Source organism: Uloborus diversus, chromosome 1 (genome assembly GCF_026930045.1).
Source record: "Uloborus diversus isolate 005 chromosome 1, Udiv.v.3.1, whole genome shotgun sequence".
NCBI classification, from domain to species: Eukaryota; Metazoa; Arthropoda; class Arachnida; order Araneae; family Uloboridae; genus Uloborus; species Uloborus diversus.
The window spans coordinates 127,212,823-127,237,179 of NC_072731.1; the positions used below are offsets into that span (position 1 = coordinate 127,212,823).

General features: G+C 32.2%; 1 protein-coding gene across 1 annotated transcript in view; it reads left to right on the forward strand.

Moving 5' to 3' along the window:
- Positions 1–24,357, forward strand: part of LOC129231911 (dynein axonemal assembly factor 5-like) — a 37,511-nt gene that overhangs the window by 1,912 nt on the left and 11,242 nt on the right. Inside the window, exons 2-8 of the mRNA XM_054866277.1 lie at positions 7,320–7,530; positions 9,614–9,732; positions 12,856–13,088; positions 13,945–14,154; positions 16,659–16,802; positions 18,224–18,386; positions 23,557–23,849. Of these exons, the coding sequence (XP_054722252.1) occupies positions 7,320–7,530; positions 9,614–9,732; positions 12,856–13,088; positions 13,945–14,154; positions 16,659–16,802; positions 18,224–18,386; positions 23,557–23,849 (1,373 nt within the window). The remainder of the gene's footprint in view (positions 1–7,319; positions 7,531–9,613; positions 9,733–12,855; positions 13,089–13,944; positions 14,155–16,658; positions 16,803–18,223; positions 18,387–23,556; positions 23,850–24,357) is intronic.

Genomic DNA, 24,357 nt, shown 5'->3' on the forward strand with positions numbered 1-24,357 from the left:
GTTTTTAAACAATATTATTTTTATTGTTGAGAAAAAACGTTTCAATATTATGAAAACGTCATCGAATCCACTCTTCTGTCACTAATAATAATACTCTAGTCTCTAAAGTAATGCAGCAAAATACTCATTACGCCCCACCCCCCCTCCCCCTTCACTTTTGTTTTTCGGGAATTTTTCTTGAGTTCTACGCACATTTAAATTATAGTCACAAATAATGTTACAAATATTTTCAAAAGTTGTCCAGTAGAATTTGGATTTAAGTTTTCTATCTCTCCTCACTGGCATTAGATATGTATGCATTGCACTTCTATAGATATTTGTTGAACCAAAATTATCACAGTCTCACAATTACACTTAAGTATATTTAATTAAATGTCATAAAAGTGCATTGTAAAAATGTAGAGCTTAATTTTTAAAACAGTGTGCATTTTCCTTTATTCTAGTATCTTTTTTTTTTTTTTTTTTTGAAGCAACCCCCTTCTCCCTCGCTTCAAGCATGCATTTGAAACCAGATCTTGAAAAATCAATTTTTCATAAATTTTTGGATCCCCAGAAAATTTTGTGGGGAAGCTATATCTTACCGATCCTTTTTTATAATCAGAAACTGAGAACATGTTGGCAAAAGGCAGTATTATTTCTTTTCATCGCACTTTCTTTTTTCAATTTATTTAATTCCAACATTAATTTATTTTCGGTTATTTGTTTGTGGTATTTTTCAAGAATGTAACGCTTATTGTCGGGTTTTCAATTTACATCTTAATTAAAATTTAAATATGTTTCTGAACTAATTCCTTATGTTTCTATTTTTTCCCTCAATATGCATGTTTTCTGAGTCATTAAAATCAGAATTAAAAAGTATGGCATTAATTTTTTCCTGCGTTAATGTTTTTTTTCCTCCGATATGCCATTTAAAAATAATCAAAAATTTAAATAATGAAGTAGAAAAATGAGACTTCTCTTTCAAGAGAAAACAGCCAGCAACGAAAATTTCATGTTGAAGTGCAACTACGATGTTGCTTCACATTCCTTCTTATTGTCCGTCATGTCAACTGTCGCTTCTTTATTCCCGCGCACACGCCCCGAGTTCACGCTTGTTAGCTCTCAAGGGGGTGGGAAATATTCTGGGCTGCTTTGGGCTATTATGGGAACCAAAGCATTCGGGCGCGTTCGGCTATTACGGGGCAGAAAGAGTTAAGGGGGTGTTTGATGAGTCTTTTTCTTAGTTAAATTAATTATTAAAAATATATAACTAAATATTGATTTAAATAATCAGCTAATATTTATTAACAACAATAAATAGCATGTTATTTTTTAAGAAAAAAGCAAATAATATTTTTTTTTGAATTGTTGTGGCAGCAGGATGTGTTTGAGATACACCTGGTACATGGCACAAGCAGAAATAAGTTTTTTTTTTCCTTGAGGGGGTGGGGGGGGGGGGGATATTGAAAGAAATCTGATGTGAAAATCTTTTTTATCTGACAGGAGATGGGGATCCGGGGGTTCTTCCCCGGAAAAATTAAAAAAATTGTAGTCTTAAAAATGCAGTTTTAGACTTTCTTTGCTTAGGAGGGGAGGGGGGGGTAGGTACAGCGATCTCAGCAGAAATTTCTAGAGATTGAAGCTTTAAAAACGCAATTATAGGCAATATTTATTGACTTTAGCGTAAGTGATGGAACTCAGGACTGTCCCGATTGATTTCTTTTTAATAGATCAAAATCAAATCCTCCTCTCCCTGCAAATTTTCGAAATTGAAGCTTAAAAAATTCAATTGTAGACAATCTTTGAAGATTTTTTACAGGAAGAAGGTTCTGGTGCTCTGCCCAGGAAAAATTTTCAAAATTTTGGTCCTAAAAACTTAAGCAATGATTTATATTCATGAGCTATTCTACTTCTTTTTTTTTTTTTGCAGGTGTAGTTTAAAAAAGCTAATTGTGTATGATATTAGAGAAAGTCGGTATCGGTACCCTTGCCCCAATATTTTCTGAAATTCAAGTCTTAAAACCACGATGTAAGGATATATTTTGTAATAGTAGTAGGGCCAGTAATTTTCGAAGATTAAAGCTCCAAAAACGCAATTTTAAGCAATTTTCGATGTTGCTAAGTATTTGGGAGCTTCACCTGGAAATTTTGAAAGAATGAAGATCTGGAAATGAAATTTCAGATTTTCCATTAGTCTCCCTTTTTGGTGAGAAATTGATAATAAAATTATCTGGAATGGTTTTGTTTCTTCTCTTTGTTTTATGTATGATTTTCGACACCCTATTAACTAGTAACTACAAATATCTATACACTTCAATGACAGGGGTCCGTTCTAAATATTGGTCAATGAAAGGGGTTCACTGATTATAAAGTTTTGGAAGCCCTAGTATAGAGCAAATAATGAGAAAAACTCTGTGTTTTTAATTTTCATAGCCGTTTATTGCTATTTCAAGGTAAAAATATAATGAATGATGATATAGTATAACGATCAGTGATAAATTCGTTCATATAAAAATAAAGTTAAAAAGTAGCTTAATATGTGAAGAATTGCTACATTTACTTATAATATTAATAATTTTTAGGAAGTAAAGGGAAACAAAAGGGTCAGCACATTAAACAATAAGGAAAGATTTCAACAGTGTATTTTTTCTTGCTAAATTATTTAAAATTTCATCAAAATTCAGGTTTTCCACTGAAATTCTTTTCCTCTAATTTTACCCAAGATCGCCTATAAGGCGATTTTAAGACTACAAAGTCAAAACATTTCCGTAAGTGGGCCACGAAATTTTCCTCTTCTAATATCACCAAAGTTCTTCTGAAACTGCGTTTTTAGAGCTACAATTTCGAAGATTTTCAGGGAAGAGCCTCCTAACTCTCTAATATAATCAGACAACAACTACTTTTGTAAAATTTCAATTTTGAAAAATGCATGGGGGAGTACATCCCAACCTTTTCTTCTCCTAGCATTACCAAAGTTTGTCTAAAATGCATTTTTAAGGCTGCAAAATAGAAAATTTCCGGATTGAAAAACTCCCGAACTTCCTATTTCTGAGTGAATACTTAGATTTAGTAATGACTAATGACTCCCTCTTAAACCATAAGCTGAATCCTCCTCCTCTAATCTCTCTTTCTGTATATGGTATACACATTTTTTTTTGACTTCGTGGCGGCTGTCACCTTAACTCCCTGCTTCTCAATCTTCAATCTTTTGGGCTGAGCTACTTGTTGGAAGATATGGTCTAATTCTTCCCATAATGGGAATCGAGCTCGATCGAATGGGACAACTAGTTTAACACAAAAGTAACTTTGCTGAATAACTCATACTTCAACTGGTTTGTTTTTCTACTTTAAAGCCCCCTCTCTCCCTGCACATGAACATTATTCAGCTCAGGAACATCAATGTAGCAATTTTTCACATTTAAAATTTTTCTTTTCAGTTAGCGGAGCCATATTAAAATGTAAAGAGTTTAGAAAAACAAATAGTATTAACTAGTTATTATGTATTATTATTTAGTTTAATCACAAGACTCCTTATTTGTTGCACTTTTGCAAATTTGTTCCCCTTTTTTACCTACTAGTTATGAAATGAGTAAAGAATGTTCAATGTTTCCAAATCAGAAATGATTACCAGCCAAAGAAAAGAATTTAATTTTAGGGGCTACAGCTCTGTCAACCCACCCCTGAGTACATCACATGCACCCTTCTGTGCATTAATTATAAACAGCAATAATTTTTTTTTTTTTTTTTTGCAAAACGTTATTGAGCGGATCGTTTTTACAGCACTCCCAACGAAAAAAAATCGATTGCTACCAAATCTTAACAAAGCACTCTGTTAACAAAATAATACAAAATAAATAATTATAATAAATAATTACAATAAATCAGTTAATATATTTATAGGTATACATACATAGGTACCATTATTTTACTTACATTTCAAAGTACTTTCAAGCAATTGTTGATAATAAATTTAAATACACTTCTTAAAAACACATTTGGGAAATGTTTTACGTAAGCAAACACATGCACACGGTCCTCGTCATTTGTGCAAGAGAGCTAAAATGAAACATTATTTTGGGCGAACACTGGAAATTTCAAAACACAGTGTCTTGCGAAAGGGCCTTAAGCAAAAAGTTCAATAGAACTCTCTTGGAAAGCTTTCGACATAGACAGGGCGAGCCTCAAAGCACTTTTGGAAACAAAAACGGTAAGATGTTCCATGTGAGTTGACAGTTGATTTTGAGTTTTGCACATTGTACTATATGGTTATCAGCTAGTGGGGCAATTTTCCCCTGCTGATGAACAAAAAACAGATGTGGCTCATTTGCTTGTATCTACGTTGTAATGTGAATGGTGTGGTGTGAAGGGAAGTGAGATCCTCTGTCCCAGGGCCATCTCTTCTCTTCTCTAGTCCGACTCCGTCCCATCTTTTCCTACAATGGTCATTAAGAAAATTGGAATAATAAGAAGTGGCAGCGATCCCCCATGGGGTGTTTAAAGGAAATGAATTACTGGAAGTCTAAAGATAAGCTTTTTTCCAGGGTTGGTCGCATTGGACCCAATGGGTTTTTTTGAAAAAAACCCATTATTTAGCCCACTTTTGGGGTTTTTTAAAATTTTCTGAGAAGTTTTTTAAAAAAATAATTAATTTAAATACTTTTACAATTTAAACTTCTTTTTTATTTGTTCTTCACCACAGACAATGGACATAAAAAATGAATTTTGAACTTTAATAGTATTTCTTAACTCTTAATGGCATTTAAAACATACTTCAAAGATTTTAAATAAATGTATTTAACTTTTTTCTTTAACTGGTCAATAAATAACTCGAATTATCTTGACTAAGTCCTGTCACGTCTGATTTTCTCAATATTTGTAGATTGTGCAGAGGAAACTACTCTAGCGAAAAATGCTTTCATATGAATTAGTTTCTGCAAACCAACACATCACAAATCTCGAATAAACACAAGGTATATTTTTTAGAAATTAACAGGTTTTTCAAACGGTCGACAGAAAATAGAAAGAGGTTGTACAGTATTTTCATTATCTTACGGAAAAGTTTTAATATTTCTTACTCTGTACACAGAAATAGATAAACAGGCAACATAAAATTCAAAGAAATATCTTGATTAAGCTGGAATTCAGTAAAAAGGGATTTAAACTACTTGAGGTTCTGCAGTAGTTTTGCATAACAAAATGAAATACAATAAAGTAAAATGCAAAAAAAAATGTAGTAAATAAAAATGAACAATAGATTTTATCACTCGATAAGTAACTTTACCTTAACTGTTGGTAATAATGAAAACTAAAAAATCTGAAACTTCACCATTCTTGGGTTTTGTTATCTTTTATACTTTTCTTCAGAAAACGCTGAATTTTAACTAGTTTTCCAGCTTTTTTTACCCGGAGACAATTTTTGCTCTTTGTCCATATACTTGCACTACAATATGCTACAAGTACCCCATATTTTCCCTAAAAAAAGACAAAAAACCCACATTTCTTTTAAAAAACCCAGCTTTAGTTGGGTTTTTTTGGGGTTTTTATGTTAAAAAACCCTGGGTCCATGGGATTTTTTTAAAAAACCTGGGGTTTTTGCCAACCCTGCTTTTTTCCCTCTCTGATATTTTCAATGCCAAGCAAAAAAATCCTTCATTTCTCAACCGACAAAAATTAATACAATAAAATTTTCTGTAGAAAAAAAAATGACAGCCGACCAGTGCCTTTTGGAGTGGCACACCGGGCATTTGCCCAAATGCCCGCTTAGGCCAGTCAGACCCTGGATTTGTTTGTTGTGTATTTTAACTGAATAAAATATTTGACTTTTCCCTTTTTTTCTGACGACGATTTTCGAATGCCCCACAAGATAGCTTTTTGCACATTCTTATTATCAAGTTTTTAAAAAAATTTTGGAGAAAGTTGTCACTATTGTTTATGGATGTTTTACTGTTATTATTTTAGAATAAATTAACTGCGCGTACCTCAATTGGTTTTCTTTTTTGTTTTGCTGTATCTTGCAATGCAGATATTTTAATGTTTTTGGGGAATTGTTTAAAATTCCAAACAAGTTTTTTTTAGGCTTTTGGAACAGATGTGCATGCATTCTAGGAAAAAAGAAAAATGACCCATTTTATATTAGAGGGGGGGGGGGGTTTGATTCTTATTTATTCAAGGGACTTCCTTTAGATTCTTAGCACAGGAATCACTGTGCGGGGGTACTGCTGGTAAAGAAATAAATGTAAAATTAAAATCATGCACCTTAAAGCATAATTTGTGGCACATAGAAATTATTTTGTAGTATCTGCAAATTAATCAGAGTCTGATCATTACATAACTATAAAACCAAAAGATGGACACATATTTTGTTTATAGCTAAATAAAAATGTAATAATTATACCTTATGTATCAATCAGAACACTCATACAAATAAAAATAGACTTTAAAAAAATCATTATGTTTTTTCATTGCAAACACCATTTCTTCTGTTTTCATACAGTTAAAAAACAATTTCTTTATTCAAAAAAAAAAAAAAAATCAAATCCTCAAACAAAAAGCCAAATTCTGAAGTCTTTTCCAACTTTAATTTCTGTCTCTCTTTCTTTCTTTTTTTTTTTTTTTTGACTACAAATCCAAATAATTATCAAAATATGTAAAAAGTTCTTTGAATTTTAGTTTTAAGTGCACAGAGTTACTGTCTGTCTTCTTTTGCCGAAACCCCCCTCGAATTTGCACATGAGTCAGGTGTTGCTTGATTTTATCAAAATAGAGATGAAAACCCGAAAGTAAAAAAAATGCAAAATAACATGTTTCCCAGTTCTTCCGAAGTAGCGCTGAAGAAGGCAGAGATAAAAATGCGAGCGGAAAGGGACCATCTTCAACCTGTCACTCCTTTTTGAAATGGAATCTATCCCGAGTGCTAGTCTTCACTTTTGAGAATAGGCAGTACATGCATATTTTTCTGTTTTAAAAATTTGAAACATTAAAATCTTACAGCTTCCAGCATTTATCATTAGTCAGTGTTTTCATGTACTAAACAGAAAAAAATATTTGAAGAAAAAACAGTGTTAGAATGAAAATATAAAGTTGACCACAATATTTTACGCTAGAAAATCTCTAATTTTTCCATTACAGAAGTAAATCTCTTCCAAAAAAGATTGTTTTTTTAATCGATATTTTTTTCCCCAACTATTCCACCACATGCAATAACCGGGCTGTTGGTATAGTGCACTTAATATTGTTCTATTAGTGGTAAAATTTCTAAACTTTTGTTCTGATTTTTCAACAAAAAATAAACAGCTGTAACTATCCTCAATATCTTAATTTGAAAAATATTTGTTGCTTAGGATCCATCTTCTGTCATGGAAGTAGCCAAGATTTTGAGTTGGCTTTAAGCCAGTTGGCGCAAAGATCCTTTGATCATTCCCCGTTTGTTCGCACGGCCGTGATGGAAGTGGTTGCTGATTGGCTTTTGATGTTTAAAGACCGATACTCCTATTTCCATCAACTGATACCCATTATGCTATCCACCTTGTTCGATGAGGTTGAAAAAATCAGGTATGTTTCATAGGTAGTCTCCTGCATTTTGTATGGTAATTTGACTCCCTTTTGTTTTCAAGCATTATTTGTATACATAAATTATGGATGCACATCTCGTTTAGTGACAAAATCATTATCTATCAACATAAAAAATTATAAGCATGAACTAAATGTTGCGAAAATTTTAGGTGAATAATATGAACTAAGCTTCAACAGCATGCTGGTACTCAGTAGACCTAACTGGAGATGCTGACCCCTTCTTCAGTTTTCTTAAAAGAAAGGAGAGTCGCTTATTGCATTAAAAACTTTAAAATAATTAAAACCTTTGTAGTATTTTTTGAAAGAGGAGGTAATTTTACCTATTTGCAATGCTGCATCCACCTAAAATCAAAATTCATCGGAATAAAATTAAATAAAAGTGTCAAATCTTAAACTGTGTATAATCAAGTCTGCGCTACATATACTTGCTTAAAACGAAGGTCTATTGTATAAGTATATGGAGTCGAAGCGGGAGCCAGTCATTTTCCCTCCGACTCCAACTCCGAGAGTTTTAAAGTCTTCGACTCAGACTCCTTTGTCTCAAAATAAGTCTTATTCGGACTCTGCAGCACTGGTAGAATTGTGAACTCTGAGGGAAAATGCTTGCCCCCCCCCCCCACATTTGATTATGGGCCCTGATCCCAGGGTCAATGACCTGGGACCAGGCCCCCCACCACCTTTTTTTTAATCACGAGTTAATGTAAAATTGCATGAATGTTATATTGGACATTTACCAATAAAAGTATTACAAAAAAGTAGTTTGATTTTTTTTCAAACTCCGTTTTCACATTAGGAAAGCCAGGTGTGCGGCAGGTGGCTGGTTTTTGTATTAGGATACTGCACATAATTCTGTCCAAACACTTAGTTACTGTTGAGTCCAATCTGCCCTTGCCTGTTGAGCTACAGATGCAAAAACATGGCTGTCTCTATCGAGTCTCCCGCCAAATGTGAATTGAGAAGTGCTATTCGTTTCTTGCAAGCAGAAGGTAACAGGACAGCGGAAATTCATGGAAGAATAAGTCGTGTATATGGAGACAACTTAATGAGTGCTAGTGTTGTTCATAAGTGGTGCCAAAAATTTTAAGAGGACAGAACTCAAAAACGCCATCAAAAATCACTTTCAATCAGTGGCGGCAACGTTCTATGAAGAGGCTATAAAAAAGCTTGTGTACAGGTACGACAAATGCCTAAATCATCAAGGTGATTATGTGGAGAAATAATATGCATTGTACTTTACTTTTGATAGTAAAATCTTTTTTGTCCATTTACCCGTTCTTTTTTTATAGCCAAACGGAGTTTGAAAAAAAAAAAAAAACTCGTAATACAAACTGAAAATAGAGGGTTTAAATGAGATTACTATTTTATAAGTTTTTTAACTTACACATTGATTTACTGAAAATGACCTGTGTTTATTCAAACTACATATTAAAATAAAATTAAGTAGTTCATTACTATGCATTCCACCATAAGAACACTACTTTCAATAAAAACTTCTGAAAAATGATTTTACAGGCTTTCTTCTTTCAAAAAACCAATGACATCACAAAAGTCAACTCTCTTGGCCAACTCTTTCTCTATCAATAGATATACTAAATGGTTTTAGGTCTACGTTTCTCAACCCTTTTTCACAGGTGGGCCCAACGAAAGCTTGTGAAAAAAATTGGCTGACCAACAAGCTTTTCTTTCTTTCTTTTCTTTTTTTTTCTTAACCTTCTTGTGAACAAACCATTAAAAACTTGTAAAAACATTTTGCCACCAAAAACGATTTTTTTTACCAAAGGGAAATTAAAAAATAAATAAATACATTTTACCCTACATCCACCCTTGGTCCCTTCACCTTAGTTTCAAGGATTACATTATTGGTATTCTATCATATAAGAAAGTTCAACAGACCGTGACCTTGTGCTTTGAGCTAGATAGTGGATACACTTTCACATTGAAAATATGAATTTTGATGACATTTATAAAATGTGTTTCAAACACAGTTTCTTTATTTTTTTGTGATTTCTCCATTTTATTTAGCTTGTTTTAAACTTTTTTTTTTTTCATTTACTGACCTCAGAAATAAAGCTATGATATTATGGAGAAAAGCAGGTGATCAATACGTATCAGAAAATGAGAAAGATTACAAAGATCTCATCGATTTTCCAAGACCTGATCCAGAGAATTATCCTGATCCTGGTAAATGTTTCATTATGATATATGTATTAATGCAAAAAGTACAAACATTTCTTCATAAAGAATAAATTATTCCTAAATTTTTTACAGTTGTACTACTGGAAAAGATTTGTATTGCCAAATAATAATTTCCACAAAATTTCGTTAGCTTTTAAGCAGGGTTGGCAAGGTTTTGGACATTATGGTAAAAACCATGTTAAATACATTTTTTTACCATTCTGTCCAAGACCCCTGTGTCCAAAACTGTCCAAAGGTGTCCAAAACTACATTTTAGAAAAACTATTTTGTGAGAAAATATCAAAAACAGAAAAATATATATGTCAAAGTTGTGTAAAAGTTATTATGTATGTTTATTCAACCTGAACATTTAAGTATAAATACAGATGCAACTTATTTATACAGTTGATTATAATCTAGTTACATAAAAGTAGAATTCTTCATTAAAAATTTCAATTTGTACTCGTGAATTTGAGCTGGGAGTGCCGACAAACTGGAAGATAATGCACATTTTTCTCATCAGGTAGCGTGGTGTAGTTCGATTCATGAATTGAAGGCAAAGCTTGGGTATTTAGCAGTAAGTTATCGTTCCTAAGCCATAGCTAAGGCAGAACTACATGCAATATACCAGACTGAAGAGTTCTAATAAGAACAAAACTGCAGTCTTTAGATGTGATAACCAGGCTGCCTGGTATATTACATGTAATTCTGCCTTAGGCCTGGCTTAGGGGTGGTAAATCAATGCTACGTACCCAAGCTTTGCCTTCAATTCATGAGTCAAACAGCATCATGCTTCAGACACTTGTTGGTGAGAGAAATTTACTTTATCTACCAGTTTGTTGACACTCTCAGCTTCAATCAGATGATATGTGCCTCCAACTTGGTTATTCACTATTCCAGACTGAAGAGTTCTAATAAGAACCGAACTGTAATCTCTGGATGTGATAGCCGGACTGTCTCGTATATTGCCCGTACAGTTGGCTCTCTGTTTTACAATGCTGTATTTAATGATTTTCTCTATTTAAAGACGACTTTTCACGGTCCCTGATGCTTCACTGTAGTTTTAAAAGCATTCTATTTAAGGACGCATTCTACTTAAGGATGATTTTTTGTGGTCCCTTAAAAGTTGTTAAACCGAGAGTCAACTGTATCAGGGTTCATACGCTCCAGGAAAACCGGGAAAATCTGGAATTGTCAGGGAAAGTGACATAGTCAAAAATGTCAGGGAATTTTCCAAATGTGTCCCCAAAATTTTTTTCCCAATTTTTTCCCAGGGAATTTTGTTCTATGAGATCTAATTTTCATTTTTATCGATGTTTCTTTTAAAAAATTGTAAAAATTTTGAGGCAAAATGTCGCTGGCGATAAAGTGGCGACCCAAAAAAAAAATTCCTCAGCCACCATTTTTGACTTTCAAAATTTCCTCGGGTGAACTGAATTATGTGCAAACTCAACAGGGAAGAAGACAGTTTTTCGTGTTGCGGGCGAGGAATTCGTATTATATCTAAAATTCGTTACTGGTGAAAAAAATTGCGTTATAGCCATTTCACATAAGTCCGATCGTGTTGTAGCGGGAGTCGACTGTATTATGAAAATGGAAGCTGCTCTTGTACTGTGTATTAAAGGGATCAGGAAGAGAGGCTGTTGCATAAATGAAAACGTTATAAAAGAAAAGGCAAAGCTATCATATTTAAAAGTGTATTATAAAAAAATAAACATATGATCATGGAGCGTAAATCATCACCATCTTTATTCTTCAACTCATGAATAGTATTACTGTATCTACTGTACAGTGCTTTTTTAGTGCAGCTTTTAATTTTACTACATACTGTGCGTGCCATGTTGTTTTTGTTGAATTTTATGTTGAATAAAATGACTTTTTTTATTTTTAAACACAGTTAAATTTCAGCTCTTTATGTAAGAAACTGTAATGTATAGTTGAGGAATGCTTTAAAGCATTCCTCAACTATACATTACTGTTAAGCGGTGTTTAACAGCGACTAAAAGAATTTGGTATGTTTCTAAAAAAAAATTGTATACGTACATTTTTCTACAATGCAAAATTTCGATTTACGCGAGAAGTCTTGGAACGCATCCCTCACGTAAGTGGGGACTCAACTGTATTTGTATTTAATATTTCTCTCTCTTTCGCTCCCTTTAGCACTGAGTTATTTTTTTTTTCTATTTAGGTTTTCCGGGAAAAAAAAATGAAAATAATATTTAGCTAACAATAGTAAATATTCCTTTGATGAAAGCTAAGTTATAGGAAACAATCAAGATGCTCTTCTTGCTTACGCTGTGGTTTTTCTCAATAGGGCAGAAATGCCTTGTTGAGTAAATGCTTTTTTTTTGTAATTGCCTCAGTACATTAATTTTGGGTTAATAGAGTATATTGAAAAAAATGTAGGTTTTAATAATAGCGAGATGTAACAAACTGAGCTATTATTAGCAAGATAATTTTTTAGTTTAATATTTAAGAAAAATTCAGTATTTTGCTAAAAAATAATCAACAACATTTTATGAATATAACTTATCAATATGTTATACAGTAAAAGACGCATAACGCATTCCTTGGGACTTGAGCCTTTGCGTTATATAGGTTTTTGCATTATACAGATCATTTCACAAATTTTGAAACTAATATTCACAATATATCTATATATTAGCACTTCAAAATGAGTTCTATCTACTATAAGTATTAAAGTCCTAACATTACAATTAGTTATTCACAAATAAATGTGTTTCACAATCAAAAGAAAATGAATTATCCTACACTTCTGCTAGCTTCATGGTTTGCATAACAGCTGCATTTTCAAGAACCATCTGGTATTTTCTGTTTACTCTGAGTACTAATTTTCATTTAAAAGCTTTGAATAAAGATGGAAAGATGAAAAACTGCTTCAAAATTTTTATTTGCCTAACAATTTTTGTGTTTGCAAAGCAAAACGGGGGGATTTTTTAAACTTCAAAACCGATTGTTTACTTCAGAAAAGTTGTGCAGTTTATAGATAATTGCGTTATATAGGTCGGCCTTGTATCGGCATTCTGCTGTATATACATTAGTTTGTTATGCTGATCAGTATTTTGATTAGTTTTTGCTGCATTTATTCAATCTTTTGTTTCCAATTAGGAAATCGGCCACCCGTTGGTTGCCGCATCTTAGTTCAGAGACATTTCTACAATATTCTTCCACCTTTACTGAATGATTTGTCTGATTGGGTTGTCGAGACGAGAGTAAAGTCCAGTCAGGTACTCTATTCCTTGATCCTGCATGCAGAGGAAAAGGCTACAATGCAGTTGTCATCTATACTAAAGGGCATTGTATTCGCTGCTAATGATGAAGCTAAAGAATCCAGAAATTATGTAAGATGCATTTTTGTTCTCTGATTATGTAATATATTTAATGAATTGATTAAAACTTGTAATTCATTCTTAATGAAGTAAAAAATAAGTTAGTGAAATTAATAAGATAGACATTAGGTAACTTTTCGACAAGAACTCTCTGTAAAGTGCTTTAAACAGAATTTTCTCCTGGAGGAAGAAGGACAACTTTCTTTGTATTTTTTATAACTTGTTTATATTAACATAGATGATATTTTTTGCTTAAAAACAAAAGGGCAATTCCACCATAACAAACATATCACTTGGTACTTTATGACCCTCCAAAGACTTTAAATATACTCAAAATCTTTGTTTCATCAAAGAAGAGACAGAATTTTGCATTCTATTTGGTATATCCAATGACTATCACCTGAATCTACTTACTCGAACTTCTTAAAAAATTAAAGTAAACTTGCTGGTGCTAAGTAAAAATTATCAAAATTTTCATATTATGATTTTTTTGCAGGCGAAAATTGAAGTTTCGACTGGAGTGTTGTTCAATAACTAAATAAAACTGTTTGAGTATGTTTTAAATCTATCTAGAATATGTGTTATGAATTTTTAACATTAAGGAAGTATTTTTAGAAGCAATTTGTATTTATTTCCAACTTGCCAGATTGGCAGCTCTGGTGTCTCAATATCAAACTGCAATTTAAGAGTGAATGTTTTCAGAAAAGGGTGATACTTGATAGTATATGGTATACATCTACAATTATGAGTAAAATTACTGCAAAGAATATGCTTACAAATAAAAAGCTGCATGAAATAATTTTTGATTTTCTGTTCAGCAGTGTTTACATTTTCTTCGATTTTATTCATTGCATCCAATCTTTTTCAGGCTCTCCGGTCATGTGAGCTGCTTGGCTTCTTTCTAGAACCCAATCTGTTGTGTGACAGCATCCTTACTCTGATTCACAAGAGCCCTTCGTCCATCCATCTCAGTCTGTTAGCTGCAGCCCTGAGGGGCCGAAAAAAGCCCCTGCCCAAGGACTGCTTCAACCAGATTATCAAATTGCTTGCTGATCCAGCCATTGCTAGAGTCAGAGAGGTCAGTAACCAGTGGTCACACTAAAAAGAGATAGAGATAGAGAACCTTTTTGTTAAAGGATTGATTTTACAAATGTAATTACTCTGCAAGCTCTTGCGGGATCCTGTGCAAAAGGAGCTTGTTTGACCTTAGTATCGGGGCTGCTCCAGGGCAGTGCAGTCTGTGCAGCTGCACAGGACCTGCGCCGACTTGTATTATTTTAATGTCTTTTTTTTCCGTTTTTTTAAAGGCTTAACAGAACAAGATTGACCTAGTCCAAAGCTCTATTGAACGTGGGGTCTCATAAAAATCCAAAACAAGGATGAACTGGGTTCTTCCAGAGCCAGTAAGCCCCTTCTACCCCCCCCCCCCCCAAGCAACTAATACTACTCCAGTGCCCCCCCCCCCCCACACCCCTGGGATCAGACCCATAGGTTCTGGTTAGAAGCTGACACTGCCTCTCTTTGGCCCTGGGGATGAATCCCAGATGTTATTTTCAGGGAGAGGGAGAGTGTTCTGGTTTTTGAATCTCTACTAAAACAGGGATTCTCAACCTATACTTCATAGGATCAGCACTAGTCAGCGAAAAATGTGACCAAACCTGGGGGAATTTTACATGGCCGCTCAAAACCATTTCCTTATGTTATATTTATAGTAATATTTATTTGATATTTTTTTGTTAATTTACTGATTACTATTTATAATTTTCAGTTTTTTTCTTAAGAGGATTTTACTTATGTATTTACAAGTACAATGATTAGGGGAGAGACAAAAAATTGGACTGCAGAAGAAATGGGACAGATGCATTTATAAGCCGAAATAAAGCATGAAAAATGATTTCTAACTTTTGCAGTATAGGTGTTGCAGTCTGCATTAAGCGAGATTCTAAAGCTGATACAGCTACCAGTCTTTCTATGTATTCTTCTAAGTTTCTTCTGCGTATAAATGCAGCTATCCCATTCCTCCTGATCTCTCACTTGTTTCTACATTAATATATTATTGTCAGCAGGTTTTATTTACGTATAAGCTAAACAAATTATAGCTTAGGAATCCCGCTTTGTTAAATGCCCCGACTCCCGAAAAACTGCATGATTCGCTGCTAAAAAATGAAAAGTTAGGGGTAAAAAATGCATTTCATTTTCAAGTGCTTGAAAACTTTGAACATTTGGGAAAATGCAGTTACAAACATTGAATTTTAAAATTTCTAACGAATGTGAAGAGAATGAGAGAACACATCAAAATATGCCAAATTCAGCTACTTGTTACATTCGGCATCAAAACTATAAATCATGTTTTCAGTAAATTGCCGCCCTATAGCCAGGGCTAAGGCAGAAATACATAAAACACACCGCCTGTATTTTATGTATAAATCATGGTTCTCAGGTTGTTGTATCATATTGCTTGAGATATTTTTTTCTCCCCATGTTTCATATTTACTTCTACTGCATACTGTTAATATATTTAGCAGCAGAAAAAAATATTGCACAATCTCTATTCTTTTTCATTTTCCACATTACTTATATTCGAAAAAAAATTTGTTATAATGAGAAATCTACAGATCTTTTTTTTTTAACTTAAAAAAGAGGATTTTTTTCACAAGTTTAGAACAATTCGGTACAATGATTTGTCAAACCAAAAACTTTTTATTTTGCATTTTCTAAATTTGCAAAAGAGTGTAAAACTTATAAAAATTTTTGGTGCGCCTATTTTTTCTTTACATTTTTGTAGCTCTCATTATGCTTTATAAGGCCTCAAAAAGCAGAATTTTATTCATATTTTTCAAAATTTTCACACAGGTGGGAAGCATGGCCGAAACCCAGCCACTGAAATCCTTAAAGGGCTGTTTCTAGGGTACTTTTTTGTTATTTGTTTTGTTCTTGGTTGGGGGGGGGGGGGGATGGGTTACAGCACTCTTACGATGGACCCATCCCTGTAATAATACAATCATTAATCTTTTTAATTGAGGGCCCTGCAGAAAGTCTTTGCCCAGGGCCTCACAACACCTCGGATTGCCACTGCTTAGTATACATCACTGCACTTTAGTAATCCCCCACTATTTGTACAAGTGTTTTTGCCCTAATTAGTATTCAAGTACAACAAATATTATAAAACTACTTTATGGTATGTCAGTATGTCTTTCTGTACTGTTTAGTTTGAATAGTTGGACTAAAATCAAGAAAATGCTCAATTTTTAGTTTTAAAAAAAATTATATTTTGTCATGTATTTGAGTCAACCCTCAAACCTTTTACATTGTTTTTTTGGATATACTGTTTTTTTTTCTTTGGCTTATAAGCAAGTGCTATAAAATACCAAATAAATGCCCCTTACTTTTCTAATGGAATTTCCTTCAGATGAAACTACTGTATTATGTTTTGTTTACTTTAACTTGTGTTAGATTGTTACAGATTGTGCGCATGCATGTTTTCCCATTGTGTAGACATTTTCTTACATACTTTTGCCAAAGAGAATTAACTGTAATTGAATTTGATGTTGCCCATACTCTAGTTATGATTTTTTTTTTCAGGTAAGGGAACAAGCCAATCTGCTGTTATGCCTTGAAGGTTTGCTCGGAGTTGGAAATGAAATTGTATCTTTGAATTCTTACCAGATTTTTACAATCCTGTGTACAGTTTGTGGATTAGCTCAAGACACTTCACTTTTTATAGCGGTAAGAGATTTTTAAAAAGTTAATAATTGAAGAAACTTTTTAACAAATTATAAATGTCAGAAAGATTTTCATGGGATTAGAAATCAGGATTTAATGTCTGTATCTTAATCTCGGCAACCATATTTGCTCAAATTCCCCTTTTTTCTCCTAGAAATTATTCCCATTAAGCTATGAATTCTTTAAAATCAACAGCCAACAAAATCTCATTCCAGGAATTGGGAAGGGCAGTTTTTGGACTATTATTAAAAGATTCGTCCTTCATAAAATACACAACTGCATTCAATGCATTCTCAGCTCCTGTGTGGGTCAAAAAACAGATATGTCTTCAAGGAGAGCCAACCAATATAGTTAAACCATGTGTAATCCTAGGCGGGCACAAGGAGGCCCCTGTGGTACCTCTATTTGCTCATATAAACGAACTATAATATGAAACCAAAACTTTTAATTATTTTTAGGCTCATTAATTGCATATATCATATGCTACTAAAAGTGCTTTTTTATTCATATTTTGTTAAAATTTTCTGTAGGTGAGCATGTGAGAGCCTTTATCTAAATCTCCTGGTAGAGTGGTACCTCCATTTCTGAAGCTCTATGCACTACTATTTGTGTAGTGGTAGGTACGGGGAACCCTGGAATAAGATGGAATGCACTTTTCAAACATTCAAAATTTTCAAAAAAGGACACTCTGCAAAAGATTTTTTGCTGATAAAAACCCTTTTATCTACCCAAACACCTCTTATTATGTTGTTGTATGGTTAATTTTACATTTGCATCCTAATTTCTCTGATTTAGTTTTCATTTATGGGGGGGGGGGGTTTCAGTTAAGAAATTTTATAAAATTAACTGCAAAAAACTATTGTGTAGTTTTTAAAACAAAATTTAGCTGAAGGGAAAAAAATTCAGTATTATTATAGCAAAGATTGAAGACTTGTGTTTTTTTTTTTTTTTTGTTTTTGTTAGAGGATTAATAAAAGTTAAATGTTATAAAGTCCTATTTTGAACCGCCTTTTTACAAATTCTAAAAAAACTGTAGAAATCACTTCGTTTCTGGAGGAGGGGGATTGTTATCACATTAAAAATCAAATTCTCTACTCTCTCTTGAGTCAAAAAGTTTCCGACTGACCCAGTTAGTTTGAGGTCTGATGGTAAAAAAATGTATAAAATTTTATTAAATATGAGACAACCTTTTAAAAATTAATTTATTGAAAATCCAACTCTGAGATGTGCAATTTTGGTGAAAACTAGTCTTGTATAATAAATTTATGTTTTTAGGCCATACCATTTTCCATGGATGCTTGCCATAATCTAACTTCTTATTTCAATATTTGTATAACTGTAATAAAATTTATGCAGAAATAAGATGCATTTTATGCTGGTAGAAATATTTTTTCCAAGTTTTTAATGGTGCATTTTTATTGCAGAGCAAAAATCTATTTAAGAAACTAGCTGATGTACAGAACTGCTCTCTTGAAGAGCTTTTTGGGCTTCATTCCATTCAGTTACTAGAAGCTTTGACATCAAATAATGAACTATGGACATCACAAAGCCCTGAAATATTCATCTTTGGTTTTCTTATAAAATCAGGTACATGTATATAAAATCAGATACGCTTTGCAGGTCTCTTGTAAACTCATGTACACACCTTATGTTTCTTAGAAAATCAGATACATATCTCAGGTATAACTAAAATAGCTTGGTAAGAAATTAAGCAATATAGATTGCATAGAAAGTCTCATTATCATATTTACAGGGTATCTGCTACTTTAAGTTTTGAAATCCATGACTTCTGCTTGTAATTTTCCATGACTCACAATATGCAATTTTTCCAGTATAAAGATTAATTTTTCACAAGAATATCTAAATTTGTTTTGTTAAAATTAAATTCCAACCATCTGATCTATGCATTGGACATTAGGGTGCGTCTTATTTTTAAAGGTGTTATTTTTTCATGAGGCACCCTCTCATTTTGTTCCTTTGGATGAAAAAAAAATTCTCATATATGAAATATAAAAATTGAATAATATTTAGAGGGTGCTACCACTGCTGCAAAATTTGTCAACTCTCTCTTTTTTTATTTTTTTTAAATTTATTTATTTAGTCTGGATAATAAGTAGCAATCAGTGAAAAGTTTGTATTGTCACATCGAAGTAACAAAGAGAAAAATTACAATATTGCTGAATGTAAAAGACCGAAAGTGTAAACCTGTGATATGAATGGCATTACCGAACTTTCGGTTGTTTTTTTGACATTATTACATAAAATGACAACCATGAAATGCTTATTATTTTCTGGTATATATCAAAAATAGGTATTAGTGTTATGTCAAACCCAACCAACCCAATTTCATGTTGATTAAAAATATGTCAAGAGTTGATTTTTACATCATATTTTTCACTATGAATGTAATATTAATCACTGGTAGCACCCCCTAAATTATGTTCAAATTCTATGAAACTTTTATGTGTGTATTTTTTCATCAAAAGGAAGCAATTAAAGGGGTGCCCCATAAGAAATTCAAAACTTTTTTAAAAAGTGCATTATAAGACACACCCTATTGGACATGTTTATAAAAATTCAAATCAAAGTGAAATGTAAACTAGCTCAGCTACTATTATAACTAAAAACCAATTTTTGCAACAATGACTAGTGATACAAATGAAAAATCAGAGTTTCAACTTAATTATTGTACTACCAAGGACCATACATTTATAAAGCTAAAAATTTTTTAAATATTTTTTGGGTTCTAATAAATCATACAACATTTTTATATAGGTAAGAATTTACTTTTTTACTCGGAACTTTTTTTTCAATCACTAAAAATACTGAAAAAAAGTTTTAGTTGCAGGATGATTTTTCAAAATAAAAGAAGCTTCAAACATGCAGCAATAACATGTGTAACTACTGGTGAACAGCGAAACATTTTTTTTTTTTAAATAAATATTTTATTTTAAAGCAAATAATGTATCTAAAACTTATTATTTTTTTAAGCTAGTAGTTTTCTAAAAAAATCTGTGACAAGCAATAATTTATTAAATACTAAAATTATGTTACAATAAATAAAATAAACAAATAATCAGAAAAATTAATAATTAACTTTCCTGACCGTACCGGATATACTGGGTGATTCATAATGAATGGGCCAAGAAGAATAGCACAGTGTGACTGCTGTAACGGATTTATTCAGCTGAAACAAATTTATTCTGCAAGTACAATCATACAAGTTTCATTTGGCAACAGGGAAAAATCATTGAATGACGAACTCGCCTCTAGAGGCACTGTTAATCAAAATGTCGTCCAGGTGGAGAAATCTGTTCCTGATTTCATTTTGCACCATGATGGTGCTCCCTCACATAGGAATAACAACATACGTGAGTTTTTGAACGAAGACCTACCCCATCGCCGTGCTGAGCCACAGGATTTGACATGCCTTCATTGGCTGCAGAGATCACCAGATCTAATGCCGTGAGTTTTTTCTCTGGGGTTTTGTTAAAGACAAGGTGTTTGTGCCTTCCTCGGGACTTAGAGGAATTTAGGCAGTGGATAACTACAGTGTTGAACTCTATCACAGAGGTATGCTATCACAAGTGTGGCAGGAGCTTGATTGCGGTGTAGACATTTGTCGTGTCTACGGAGGGGCATATATTGAACACCTGTAGAAACTTGAATAAATTTAGTTTTAAGGTAAATTTTAATTTTCTAAATATATCAATTACAACTTTTACAATCATGTTTTCTTTTTGTCCCATTTATTATGAATCACCCTGTACTACCGCCAAAGTTTTAGGATAGGCCAAAAATATTGAAAAAATTCCCGATTGAATTTTTTCCGATTTCTATATTTTATCGATGTCCTAAATGTCTTAATTAATTCTTTAGACCAATTTTATTTTCTAAAATGTTCATTAACTTGAGACACTGCTGAAAATTAAAGACAATTTTTATGAGTCTCTTGAATTAACTGGGATGCAAATGACTTGAAATTTTTGAGTCAAATGAGTGTGACAAAACTAAAAATATTCAAGTCTCCAACTACAAAATCAGACTTATAAGGAGGTTAAAAATAATGCTTAACACAAAATAATAAACTTCCAAACAGTAGAATAACATTGTAAAGAAAAATGAGCGAGTATTGAAGCAGATGCAATCGGATTTCGAAATGTGTGAAAAATCGGTACCGACGGATAAAAGCATAAAGAAATGGCTAGGAAACTTAAATTTTGCACCTAATTTGTAGAATCAATATATATGAATGTTCTTGAACCCAAAATCCATGATCATTTTCGATCATAGTCGAAATCTATGACTTTCCATGTGCGCAGACACCCTGTATTTATTTTTTAATCTTGATTAAATTTTGCAGAAAAAAAATCTTTTCAAATCTTTATTTTTGAGCAGCCTTTCATGTGTGTATATTTGTGTTTAAAAAGTAAAATTTGTTATTTTTTATTGTGTTCTCTTGTATTTTATCTTCTAGTCTCTCCAACCAATAAATATACATGTTTAGAATTAAAATTTTGGTTTTGCATTTTTCATCATACATCTTGTTTGTCAGACTCAAAAGCAGGCAAAAACATAATCTGAACTGAGCTGGAGAGACCATCAGATATTGAAGTGAATCGTGATATCCATAAGAAACACAGCTACAGATGACTGAAAAACTAATTAAGCATCTGCAGATTCCTGTACCATTGATAACCCATTGCAATTGCTTTGAAAAACAAACAAGATATAATCAATGTTTTTTTTTTTTTTTTGATCTGTTAAACTTTTTAAAATGAAAGTAACATACTCATAGTACATTTTGCCTTAGCCTTGGCTTGAAGGCATAGTGTTTGAGAAACATCTAAATTATTATCATATAATCATCATTATAATCAGAGTACCAGTTGTAGCTTTTTTTTTCCTCTCTTTCTTTTCATACATGGGTCATTCTCCAGAAAACGTAACTTTTGAACGCAAATATTTTTCAATTTCAAAACCTTTTGTTTTCTTTTTTCATTCTTACATGAAAGTAGTACCTACTAGAAGTAACCATAAAAAATGGCCCAGCTAAAGTTCCAATTATTTTACTCATAAATTAAGAAAAATAAAAAATACTTTGTTTACAAAAAAAAAAATAATAATAATAATAATAATAATAATAAATAAATAAAAAAACTTTTAATATTTAAAAATCGAAGGCCAATTATCAAAGTATAAAAAAAAATCAAAGTAGTAATTTTGTCAATTGTGCAAACAATTTTAATGATTAGTGGAAATATAATATTAAGTCCTCTTAATTAAAGTATGGCTTAATTAGTAGTTATGTTAAGAATAGTATTTAGTAAATTTGAAGATATACTGGCAATTCATAATTTTGGTAGAATGCCTATTATTGATGTATTTCCCCTCCATCAGTCATTTTCACCTCAGAAATATTGACATTGATAAGGCATATCATGGAGGTGAGATTCACAGAGGTGATAATCTTTCCCTTAATATAGGCCTAATAGATACATTTTTTATGGAAAACTTTTTTTCTTCGTTGCTACAATCTGCACATGTTAAGCATATGAAAACATGTTCACTTCTTTTTTTACATTTATTTACATCCCTGAAATTCAAGTTCACAGAGGTGAGGAGTCAGAATAACCACGCTAAGTTTTTTTTAAAGCAAAATCTATCTTGTTTTTCGACAAAAATCTCACAACTTCAACTATGGCTGAAAATAAACAAGGGGGCTCCCTTGTATCATGGAAAATAAAATTTGATGTCATTACTGCCACATGTTAATGAGGAATGGCATTTTGTGTTTAGGTAATGGAGGTGAGAGTTTTTTGTATGACATGACTACTTATAACGAAAAAACGAGCTAAAACACAAGATTAAAAAATTAAATGTACTTAAACAGTTAGTATTTGAGACACTTGTGAAAGAAATAATAAATAAATAAATATATACTTTTAATTAAACAAGTTATTAAGGTACATAAACAGTCACACAAAGTGTGACATGCCACGAGGTGAAAATTCACAAGTTGTGAACCAAAAATGTACTAAAATAAAAATTATTATTAAAAAATTGTTGGCAGGTTTAAATAGATATATTTTTGATGAAATTAAAAGCATTGTTAAATGAATTGTTCCTTACAATTTTTTTCTGTAAAAGGCATGTGACAGAAAAGTTACACTTTTTGGAGAATGACGCACATTAATATATGAATTAAAGAACTTGGTAAAAGAAGAGGATAGCTCTTTTTTTTTTTTATTCTTTCAGGAATCACTAAAAAAACATTTTAAAAATTCCTTTTAGAAGATTTTGTCTTTGTATTTAATACTGTATGAATTTACCTCTATCAAACCAATTCCCATGACATTTTCCTTACACATAAGTTTACCTATGTCGAATTTATTATGTATTGGAACTGTGCTGTTCTTGGTTTAAATACATATATCAATCTGAAAAAGTGCCAGATTTTCACTAATAATGCAAACAATGTTTGGTTTTAATTAAAAAAAAACAAGCTGATTAATAATAAAACACCTTTTAGTTTCAAAATATTACCAAAAGAAAAGTCTTCGCTTTTCCTGAAACATAGCCTGTTACCGCTTCTTTTTTAATGTTTGATGAAACATTGGTTGGAAATGTCTCATTCTTGTAAATGATGGGGAAAATAATATTTTCTTTATATATTTTAATGCAAAGCAGAAATTATAAAAAAGGCAGAGCTGTCTCTTTCTTGCACTCATATAATGTTGATAATTGTTTCACTTAGATTATCTGAATGAAAATGTCATGGAAATGGTAGTTCCAGTGATGACAAACAACTTGGACATCACTAAAGATATTAAGCTCCGCAGCTTAGTCCTCACTGCATCCATCCATGTTTTGAGAAAATTGACCTCAGCTAAAACTGACCATATTTCAAAAAAAGTGCTTGATTTCATCCAATTCGGAATTTTTCCAAACCTGTCGTGGGCTCCTGGTAAAGCATCCACTGCTTTGAGGACACTTACAGTTGCAGTTCTCTTTGAAATTGTTTCCAAAACTTTCATCACACCCACAATGGTAGGTATAAAAATTCAGATTTTGTCTGTGTGAAAGAATTTTTTTTTTTTCGCTAAGAAACATGTTACAGTGAAAAATTAAAGAATGTTGACTTTCATTGATGATATACCGCAAATATTCGGGCTGTCGTTGACTTTGTATTTATGTGAATGTTGATATTTTCCTGATTTATAAGCAAAAAAAAAAAAGCATTCAGAAAAAAAGTGGATACATAAGAAGCAGATTAGCATTGCATTATCCCAAAAACATAGCAACGTAAAATACACATTAACACTTCAATTACTGCAGTCTTTGTATGCCTAGTAATACAGTGGGGGTTATTTTGATCCTCTAAGAGTAAATCTAGATAGCTCCCACACAATGCTATATATTTGTAAAAATTAGCTTTAAACAAAACATATTTATAATAAATACAATTTATTAAATGGATACAGAGATGTTAAGGATATATAATGAAGTATTTAAAAAAAGTAAAATTCCCTTAACCCTTAAGTAGTAGTGTATTGGT